Raw genomic sequence first — 10,870 nt, forward strand, 5'->3', positions numbered from 1 at the left:
TCCTCTGTGTGACCCGTTTCCACCATCAGCCTGGAGCTGACCAAAGTCAAAGGCTGGCTTTTCTTGTCAGTCTGGGGGCTTCTGAAAAGTTGCTCCACACATTTTCCGTCTCCTGTAAATAGCATAAGGCCCTGAGGCTAGACCTAAGGCAGACAGAAGAAAAGGTATGGAGCTTTATTTTCCTTTTTTTTTTTGGCAGTACAGTATGGGATTGAACCCCGGACCTTTATGCTAAGATACATCCCAGACTTTATTTATTTTTCATTTTGAAACAAGATCTGGCTAAGTCACTAAATTGTCCAGGCTGGGCTCAAACTTCACATCGTCCTGCCTCAGCCTCCCAGAGTGCTGGGATTATTACAGATCTGTGGCCACCATGCCCTGCTTAGAGCTTTGCTATTTGTACAAGAAAGGGCCTTGAGCCCCTCCAGGCTGCACCCCAGGACAGGATCTCCCCTGCTACAGGACCAGGAGAGCACCCAGAGAGGTTGGGAGGCCTGGAGCTTGTAGCAAAACCAGGAGAGAGGCAAGTCTCTGTTTAGAAGTTGAGGGACTTTGCTCATGGCTTTCTAAGCCAGGAGGCCCCCACTGGAGGCCCTGGGGTGCACATGGGAGAGGGGGAGCCTGTTTTCCACTCCTGTGTCCTCCAGAGCCAGCTGAGCCTTTGGGGTTTGTTTGCCCGAGACAGCCTCCCCCATGCACAGGGCACTGTGGGACGAGGCCAGGGTCCCTCAGTATCACAGAGGATCAGTTCTGGGGTCCTGGCGGACACCAAGCCCCTTGTATAAAATGGTGCGGTGTTTGCACCCAACCCACCTCACCCTCCTGGACACTCTAAATCACCTGCAGAAGACTTTAATACCCGGTGCAATGTACATGTGACACGAATGATTGTTACACGTATTCTTCAGGGAACGGTGAGAAAAAGAGTCTGTACCTGTTTAATACAGGCACAACTTATTTCATCATTCATTTATTTAGTTTTTGTTGTTTTGAGACAGGGTCTTGCTATATAGTTCAGGCTGGCCTTGGACTCACCAGGCAGAACAGGCTGGCCTCGAGCTCAGAGGGATCCTCCTGCCTCAGCCTCCCGAGTGCTGAAATTGCAGGCGTGCGCCACCACATCTGATTTAAGTTTTTAAAAAATATTTTCAGGGCCAGGGATTTAGCTCAGTGGTTCTGCCTCCTGCCTCAGAAGTGCAAGGTCTTGAGTTCGTTCCCCATTACCAAAAAAACCCCCCAAAATATTTTCAATCCATAGGTGGTTGAATCTGTGGGTGCAGAACTCACAGATTCAGAGGACAGATGGCCTCTGGGAGCACAGGTACTCTAATGGGTCCCCACCTTTGCTGTGCACCCATAGTGTGACCCTGAGAGAGCAGCTGGGCCTCTTGGAACCTCAATTCCCTCCTCGGTACAGTGGGGTGACTGCTAATCGTGGCCCATGTTGTTGGGGGTCTGCCGTCCAGGTGACAGAGGTTGCAGTGGGTGCATCCCTGGGAGCCTCCCAGAGGCAGACAAGTGTCAGGCACTGTCCCCAGCCACGCGCCAGCTGCAGCGTCCCTGGGCAGTCACCACTGCCTTGCCCTCCGCCTCCCCAAGCCGAGGCCTGGCTGTGTGTGTCACGCATCTCTGTCTGTGGGTGGCTTGCCCTCTCTGTCAGCCAGGAGTGGAGGAAGGGCAAGCTGCTGGCCTGGGCAGAACCCGAGGGATGGCCGCGGAGGGCTCTTGCCAAACCCTGTCAGGCTGGATCAAGTCACAGGCTGTCCCCTGGTTTGGTTTCTGTCTCTGCCCTCCCACTTCCCTGATCTGCCCCGAGCACAGTCGGGCTGGATTGTCCCTGAGAGGCGGTGCTGGCCCCCGGGGGCTCTCAGAGCCCAGGGTGTGAAGTCTTCAGGGACAGGGGACTGAGTGGGTAGGAGGGGACCAGGCCGGACCCATTGGGTGGAAAAGGGCAGCAGCCAGCGTTCCCCTGCCTCTACTTGCCTGGCCAGGGCACCACAGGGGCAGTGGGGGGCGGAGCACCCGATAAACGCTAGGATCCAAATCCCCAAGTCCAGCAGAGTCCTTTCCATGCAGATCCCGGAGGCCAAGCCAGAGGGAGACCCAGGAAGGGTCCAGGAAGTGGGGACAGAGGGACGCAGCTCTCAGGAGCACGGGGGACAGTGCTGGGGACACGGGCAGCAGGCACTGAGGAGGCCCTGTGGCAAAACGTGAGCTGTGCCCACAAAGGGTACGGGGAGGACAGGGTGGGGCCCTCTGAGGAGGAACAGTGACTCAGTCTAATTTAAGACAATTATGTTAATAAATACAATTTAACAAGGCTGTGCTAGGTCTAGTCTCACATGCAGAGTTCTACCTTCCAGTCACACAGCACATTGTCAGGGGGACCTCAGTGTTTAGGGAACAAGGCTCAGACAGGATTTGGGACCACCCCAGCCAAGTCCCCAGAGCTGGCAAGTGACAGGTCCTGGCTTTGGGTCCAGGACTGTGTGGCTCTCAAAGCCCCGTGTTGTCCCCTGGTGTCCCTGGGGATGGGGCCGAACTCCACCCACAGCAAAGGTGGGAGAAGTCGGGAAGGTCCCCGAGGGGCCGCCCAGAGAGCCAAGGGTGGTGTCTTGAAAAGGCAGATTTTCTGGAATCCCCAAAGAGGGTGGCAGGGCACTCGGCACGGTGGTGGATGCCTGTCACCTCAGCACTCAGTAGGGTCACCACAAACTGGAGGCCAGCCTGCGCTACATAGCTAGGCCGTCTCAAAAAACAAGCAAACAGACGGAAAACTAAAGGAAGGTGTTGGGGTCCTGGAGAACTGCTTCGGAGGGCAAAGAGATGGGCAGTTGAGGGTGGGTGTGGGGTCCAGGAAAGGGTTCCCAGGGTAAAAACTGGGCCTGCAGCGTGGCCGTCTGTCTGCCGACCTCACCAGGCCTGGCCTGCCGGGCTCCGAGCCAGGGTCCCCACGGCACCAGCCCCTGCGGCACATGGTGCAGGGTGGGAGCAGAGCGCAGCGGGTGCCGGCCCTCGTCAGGGTTAAGGCGCCAGGCTCTGAACTGGGATCCCTTTGTTTTTCCCTCGTGGGTCCCAGCTGTCCCTGCCACTCTTCACGGAATCCTGCGAGGGGAATAAGCCTCGGCCAGAGAGAGTGGGCTCAGTTTAATCTTCATCCTCTGCCCCTTCTCTGAATCCCAGCCCCCATTTCCGTTTTCTGCCTCGGCCTCCACCCCGGCCTGTGGGCAGCACAGCCAGCCTGGCATGAGGGACAGCACAGGGGGAGAAGGTGCTGGGGGACTGTGGCTCCCGGCTCAGCCTTCCCAGCCCCTCAGGTGTCCGCGGGCAAATCTCTGGGTACCAGTGGTCTCATCTGTGAGGTGGTCCGATCACACTGCTCCGCCAGGACTAACCGACGATTACCTGAACGTGTAGACACACGAGTGCTTCCCAGGTTTTAAAATGCTAGACAGGTGTCATCTGGGGTCACTACGCAGTGTCTCAGGGGGCCCAGTTAACAGGCAGCTCTATTAGCTCCCTGTCCCCTAGGGTCCCCCTGGGTGTCCGGGCCTCTCTCCCACCGAGGCTGGTCTCCTGCTGCCAGCCTGAAGGATGGGGTCCCCAGGCCTGCACCTCTGTTCTTGATTTCGGGTCTCCTGGGTGGGACTGTGGCGGTGTCAGCCGATTAGGTTGCCTCCTCTGCCCCCGGCTAGCCAGGCAGCTGGTGGGGTGCAGTGCCACGGCCTGGCCAGGATCGCAGCTTCCCTGTCCCCCACCCTCACCTGAGTCACCGCTGGGTTCGCCCAGCCCCAGGGCCTCCTGGCAGCTCCCCGAGAAGTGTGCAGCAGGCCCCAGCCTGCCGGGCGTATGGCACCCTCTGGGCAGTGCCAGGCCATGCGCTGCTCCAGATGGGGGCCCATGGTGCCCAGGCTGCTGGGCGGCTCCTTCACTACCCGGTGTGAGTGTGGCGGCTTCCAGCCACTCAGCCCCGGAGGAGATGGGATGAACCTGACTTGGTCCCGGAGGTGGACGGGAGCTCTAGGCTGAGGGTCTCCTGGCAGAGCTCGCCCTCACCAGAACTTCGGACGGTTTCTCTCTCCGTTTGGACTGGACTCTGAGCTCCTGGGGAAGGAGGTGCTGGGTTGTGGCAGGATGAGTGGAGTCCGGTCCTGAGGACCCAAGCCAGCCCCCTTCCGCTGGCCGAGGAGCCCCACGCAGCCCCAGGAGAGAGGGCGCAGCGCAAAGTCGCCCAGCTGGCAGGGGATTCAGAACATCCCACCCGAACCCTGGACTTCCTGGCACGCCTGACACGGGCGGCCCGGTGCTCCTGCCCTTCTCACTGGCATGGCCAGCGGCCCACTCCTCCTCAGCCGGGCATCCTTGGTCTCCCTGAAAGCCGCCATCTCCTCCAGAGCACCCCATTTCTAGGAACAGCTCCGTCACCCCCAGCTGCCAAGGCTAGAGCCGGAGTGCATCCAGACCCCCCTCTGCCATGAGTCTGCTCCCCTCTGCTGACTTCTTGAGTTGCTTCCCAGCCCTTCCGCACCTGAGGAGCCACCTCGCAGCTCTGCTGGCCCCTAGGTCCTTCCAGAACAGTCTCTGGCTCAGGCAATCTCAACCTAATTTCTAGCTCTTACTTTGTTCCCATGACTAAGGATCCAAGTAGCCTGTTCCCTGCCGTTGTTTTCTCCAGCTCTTCCATCCCTGTACCCCAAACCCCGTCCAGTCCCAGTAAAGCAACCTGCACACCTTCCCCGCGCGACCCTCTCGGGTCCCTGGAGCCACTAACACTTCCTCCTGGGAACCCCAGTACTGTCTGGCTGGTCCTGCACCCCAATACCCACTTGTTTCACAGGGGTTTCTATCAGAAAATCACTCTCAGGCTACCTAGTGAGGAGGAAGGAGGCCCCGCATTGAGTTAGGATAGGTTCGGGGGACTCTGTCGGTAGCCTGACCTTCGATTGCCCACTCTCAGCCCCTACCTGGTGATGCAGTGTGTGACCTCAGCCACTTAGCCAACTGGTGATCACCTCCCAGGCCACGGCGATGGGCCAATCAGAACCAAGGACACTGGGGACTTGCTGGGACTCTTGGGGCCAAGTGCCCTCCCTCCCGTGGCCTTGAACCTGAAGTCCTGCAATTCCCTTAGTGCAAGGAGAAGCCCAGTTAGGAAACAGACACAAGGGAAGTAAGAGAAACAGGTCCCTGGGTGTTGCTCGGCCCAGTGCCTTCCCGCTTCCTTTGGGTTGTTGTTTTGGAGACAGGGTCTCTGTATGCAGTTCATTTCAGGCTGGCCTTGAGCTCATTATGTAGCCCAGGTTGGCCTTGGATTCACAGCAATCCTCCTGTCTCAGCCTCCCAAGTTCTGGGATCCAAAGGCATGTGCTACCACACCCAGCTGGACTTCCCACTTCTGATGAGCAATGAATTCCCTAAGCCACACCCTTGTGCCACACAAAGGTGCATGATTCGTGTAGGCAACAAGGAAAGTGGACAGACTGCAGGTCCTACGTGCAGTGCTGGCATCCCGAGGGCTGCAGAACTAGAATGAGAACCATCTGGGCTGCTGGTGGGGGTCCCAAAGGTGGATGCTGACCCCCCAAGCCAATGACTTACTGGGGGCTCCAGGCCCTCCTTGGTGGCTGACTTGGGCAGTCCCTGAAAGTCTGTGAGTCACTAGAATACAGGAAGAGGGTGCAAACATCCTTGACTTTTCCAAAGGGAACCATCCCAACCCAGGGAGGAGACCCAAACCCACCTCTCCCGGGAGCCCTTTGAGAATGTTGCTGGAAACAGCTGGAGCGGGGATTGCTGGGAAGGGAACGCCAGGGCTGGGAAGTGCCCGGATGCTGTGGGAAGAGGGCAGAGCTGAGTCTCCCGGGAGGAACAGAGGGTGAGAGCCGGAATGTTCCTGACTGTTCTTCCGTGTGGGAGCCTCTGGGAAATGCTGCTGGCCTCAGCACTAGGATGGTTCTGGGGCTGGAAGAGGCAAACGGCTCAGCCGGAGCATCCTGGGAAATGGGGGTGACTGTGCAAACCCCTAACTTCGGGTCCAGGGGTGACTCGACCCACATTTGGAGCAGAGGAGGTGCCATTGGGCCTGCATGGGCATTGCACGCACAGGAGTGGCCAAGTGTGGGTCCTGAGAGGGCACTGTGAGGAGCTGGTGCCCAGGCAGAAGGACTGCAGCGGGGAGCATGGCGTAGACAGGAATGGTCAGCCAGGGGGCCGGTTCTGGGGGCAGCAAGGCACAGGAGGCCGAAGAAGGAGCCCTCCGAGCCTCAGATCTGCTGCAGCCCGAGGCCTGGGGCCTGGCCCGGTCTCCTGGCCTTCTGCCTACCAGCTGCCACCGAGCTGGGGAGGAATCCGCTTCCCCTTTTCCAGGAGCTGCCTGCCCCAGACACATGGTCCACAGGCCCCAGCCCAGGGCATCATGGGAGATGGAGTCCTTTGACCCCCAGCTCTGGTCCAGCCCCTTCTCCCCTGGGAGTGCTGGGTGCAAAGCCTCCCACCACCTCCCTGGAGTAGATACCTGGGGTTGGCAAAGATGGAGGATGAAAGAGCCCACCAGGAGGCTCCGGGTTGGAGCCGGGGTGTGGGGGACACATAGGAGGTGGGGGGCCGAGAGCACTGATGACACAGGAGGAGGCAGGGGAGTCTCTGTCCATCCTGAGCCCCTCAGTGCTCAGAATGAGTGGATCGTACAGCCCAGTATGGGGGCCACCAGCCATCTCGGCTACAAGTCCAAAGAAAAAGACACATAGCATTTCCAATAATTTTAAAATATTATGTGTGGAAATAATTCTTTAGATTAGGCTAAATCTACTAGTAAATTCACCTGTTGCTTCCCCCACCCGTGCTGGGGATCGAACTCAGAACCTGCCAAGCTACATCCCCAGCCTACCTGTTGCCTTTTTGCTCATGTAATATTGCTACTAAATTACTTTAAATTGCACATATATCTCTTGCACTAATTTCTGCTGGACAGAGCTGCCTCTGAGTGCACCCATTCCTTTAGTCAGCATGATTCTGTCGAATGCCAACTCTGCGTCAAGCAAGGTGCTAAGGATTGGAGGGTGAGCAAAACCAGAGCGTAATTCTGCTTTCCTGGAATTTACAGTAATCAAATAATCATCCCAACAGGTGCTTAATTACAAAGAGAGATGAAATGGTCTAAAGCAAAGGAAGGCAGCATGGTAGTTTCTGAAGCTGGAGTCAGGAAGCCTGATTTGGGCCCTGGGGTTTTTTCCCCAAGGAAGCCCTGGACTGAGGTAGCTTGGGAGAGAGGGGCAGCAGGTGCAAATATCCTGTGGCAGTGGGAACAGCACAGCTGGGAGAAGTGCAAGGATACTGGTTGGGGGGGGCACCGAGTGAGGAAAACAGCAGAGTGAGAAGTGAGCCTCAGGAAGGTGGTGGGGTTTGCACCCAGCTCTCCAATACCACAGCAAAGATGGAAAGCTCTTGAGGGAAAATTAGAGGAGGGACGGAGGTCAGGCTAAGGAGGGCAAGAGGGTTTGTCTACAGTGCAGTTGGCGAGGTACAGAGGGACCTCTGGTGCCATGTCTTTAAGAATCTGTGCTCTACATGCCCGCGAGTTGGACTAGCGGCAGGCACTTCCGGCCTCCTCAGGTACAACCCGGAGTCTGAGAGCGTGTCTGGCTCTAATCCCCAGTACCAGCAACAGACAGAACAAACCCAGATCTGTGGGTGGTGCCCCCTGGCTCCACCCCTCCGAGGTTCCCGACGCCTGAGGTCAGTGTCCAGACTCCTCTGCCAGACCCTCACACCACAAACACTCCTCCCCCGGCTTCTTAACTTACTGCCCATAGGTCTCGGCTTCTGTGGCCCTTCCCTGACCCCGGTGCCAAAGGAGGCGCGGCCTCCACCTGCCTTGATGAGGCCTTGCACACCATCTAGGGCCTGTCCAGTTGGTCTTCTCAGGCAAGTGCATGCAGTTGAGGGCCTGGGGCTGTGACTCCGCGGAGCTTGCTTACCTGGCCTGTGCAAGGCCCTGCGCTGGTTCCCCAGCTCCACAGAACTAATTTTTTAAAAAAGTGTACAGTTGCAAGCAAGGCATAGTGGCACATACCTATCATCTCAGCGCGCAGGAGGCTGAGGCAGGAGGATCACTGAGAGTTCAAGGCCAGCCTGTACTGCATAGTAAGACCCCAAATCCTTCCATCAAAAAAGGGAGTGGGGCTCCCTTAGGATGGGAGTTCTGGCTCTCTCATCGAATCAGGAGCACCCCTGAGTCCGGGCCTGTCCCCTCCACCAGACAGGAGGCACCTTCCAGTCACACAGACTCCTCCACCCCACAGGCTGGTTCCTAATACGGCGATAATTTCTCTGACCTGCTCTGAGGCCCTCCTCCCCACACCACGCCTTCTTGCCGCCATCTCTCTGTGCGTGTGTGCACTGGGGAGAATAAAAAGCACCCCTCCTCCTTGTCTGAGTCCCTGCAGTCTGGCTGGCCCATCTCCCTGGATGCAAAGTCAAGAAAGCTCTGTTGCTCTTTCTGGAAGCAGCCCACCTCCCCCTGCCTTCCCCAGTCACAGAAGACTGAGCCAGCCACCAGCAGAGGCTGAGCAGCTCTATCCCCTGCCCGGCTGGCCCCAGAGTAGGGCAGCACCTAGGGCCAGAAGCCCTGCAGCCCCCACCCAGCCAGGCAGGCAGAAGCCAGGGCTGGAATCTGCCCACCAGAGGAGGAGGGCAGAGTCCGCCTCTCTGACTCAGCCTCCTGCCGGGCCATCTGGAGCCAGATTCTGTGTGTGTGTGTGTGTGTGTGTGTGTGAGAGACAGGCCACGTGGGTGGCTGGGAGCTGCGGGGTCATGACCTGGTCCTACTGGCAAACCTCAGGGTCCCCTGTGGTCAGCTTCACGTCTGACATCTGATCAAGTTCACAGCTGGCCAGCCTCCCCCGTGACCGCTTCTGCTCTCCCTCTCCAAGATCTGGGGGCTAAGGGCCCCCACTCCTCCCCATCCCACTAAAATAAGCCTCGTGGCTACGCACAGGAACTCCCTGGACTCCCAGGTGGGCGGAGGGGAAAAACAGGACAAGAACTCACCGAGTTGGCAGCTACACCTGGAGTTCCCGATACAAACGCAACCCAAACGACTCGAACTCCCAGGAAGCCTCTTCACACTCTTTCTTTCTTTGCTATTTAATGTTCATCACTTATGTTCTATGTGGAGGCTTCAGGAGGGCCCGAGAAACGATTACACAGGGTGCAAGGGGGAGGTGACGGGACTGTGACAGGAGGCCTGGAGCTCCCAGCAGCAGGGCCAAAAGGGTTCCCCTGTCGAAGCCCCAGGGAGGCAGGTGGGACCCCAGAACCAATCACATGCTAAAACACACTCGCAGCCCCCCAACCCCTCCCGAGCTGTGGGGCAGGAAATAAATACCCTTAGCCTGTCCCACGCCCCGGGGCTTGGGCGAGGGGCCAGCAGGTGTACTTCCTCCTCTCATCACAGACTGAGGTCCCCAAGTGCCACCCAGTGCAATGCTCCTGGTCCCTACTACAGGCTTGGGAGAGCCCTGGGTGCAGAGGGACGGCAGTCCGTGCACCCCCTGCCCGGGCTCCTGCATGCTAAATAGAGGGGCACACGCATTCCAACAGCAAGCAAAACAACACGCCAAGGACAGGGTGAAAACGCCACTGAGACCCACAGCCCCTTTCTGGCCACGCTAAGGAAACGGGGTCCTCAAAGCTTGGGAGGAACCCCCTAGAGGCGACCAGTCCAACTTGATTCCTTCTTGCTGCGTTCCCACACCACAGGCCTGCTTTTCTTCATCGAAACCAATGGGCCCAGCCAAGGCAGGGCTGTGGGAAAGGACGGGGAAGCGTCCCCCACACAGGCCCCTGTAAGATAGATGGACTCCAGCTCCGGCCTCAGCGTCCTTGGCTGGCCAAGGCTGGGGCGGAGGAGACAGCCGGCCGAGCTCAGCGCCCCAGCAGAAGAGGGCGCGGAAAGTCTCATCCTGTGTGTGTGCTGCCGGGGGGGCGGGGGGAGGAGAGGCCTTAATCTCTGACTTCTAGGGTTGATTCTAAGGGTGTGTTGGCTCCAGGTCTGTGCCAGGACGAGGGGCACCAACAGACTGGGACAAGCCCAAGGGGCACAGAGGACACAGCATCCTTTCCCACAATCCCCGAACCCGACTCCTTGCGGACAGACCTGAGGGCCAGCAGCCAGCCCAGAGGGGCCACACAGGGGCCTGCTGGGTGCCAGAGAGAGGACAGGGCTTCAGGACATTTCCCTGAAGGCCACTTGGACTCCTCCCCCAGCCCTCCACAAACCTGGGGGCCCTCACTGCGAGAGGGGAGGTTGCACAGCACCCCTTGGCTGGGTGGCCTGGAGCGAGTAACTGCCTGTCTGGGCCTCACTGTTCTGCACACGACAGCAAGTGGGCACAGAGTTCCACACCCACTTACAGCTCAGCGGGGCCCCTGATCTCTCATCTCAGGCCAGCAGGGAGGGTGCGGGAGGTTTCAGGCTACTACAGTGCCCCCTCGCGCCCCAAGTTCACAGTGTAGAGTCCACAGCTCTGGTTCCTCGGACCTCCTTCTGAGTCTCTGGGCCTTGTCGGTCCCATACCATCCCTGGAGGCAGCTCCCCCCCGAGCTGAGCGGAGCCGAGCCGAGCCGAGGCGGGAAGGGCCGCCTTCCCAGCAGCAGGAAGAAGGCAGGGGCAGGGGCAGGGAAGGCCACTTCTCTCCCGGAGAAGGCTGTGATCAGAAGCGAGGGACCACAGAGAGGCGCGGCGGGGCTGCGGTGTGGGGCCCAGCTCTGCCAGGCTGGCTGGAGCAACAGTCGTCGGAATGTGGGGACGGGGCGGGGGCTCCCGGCTGTCAGCTCACACGGGGGACGTGGCCGTGGACTCACTGCA

General features: G+C 58.8%; 1 protein-coding gene across 1 annotated transcript in view; it reads right to left on the reverse strand.

The window, feature by feature from the left end:
* The window catches only part of Ngfr (nerve growth factor receptor), a 32,585-nt gene that overhangs the window by 11,496 nt on the left and 10,219 nt on the right, over nucleotides 1–10,870 (reverse strand). The window contains exons 8-12 of the mRNA XM_033763109.1: nucleotides 10,580–10,865; nucleotides 9,758–9,807; nucleotides 6,058–6,219; nucleotides 5,744–5,834; nucleotides 3,768–3,993 (exon numbers count right to left, since the gene is read on the reverse strand). Of these exons, the coding sequence (XP_033619000.1) occupies nucleotides 3,768–3,993; nucleotides 5,744–5,834; nucleotides 6,058–6,219; nucleotides 9,758–9,807; nucleotides 10,580–10,865 (815 nt within the window). The remainder of the gene's footprint in view (nucleotides 1–3,767; nucleotides 3,994–5,743; nucleotides 5,835–6,057; nucleotides 6,220–9,757; nucleotides 9,808–10,579; nucleotides 10,866–10,870) is intronic.

The sequence above is a fragment of the Fukomys damarensis genome, unplaced genomic scaffold (genome assembly GCF_012274545.1).
Source record: "Fukomys damarensis isolate Sample0158 unplaced genomic scaffold, DMR_v1.0_HiC HiC_scaffold_13, whole genome shotgun sequence".
In the NCBI taxonomy this organism is placed as follows: Eukaryota; Metazoa; Chordata; class Mammalia; order Rodentia; family Bathyergidae; genus Fukomys; species Fukomys damarensis.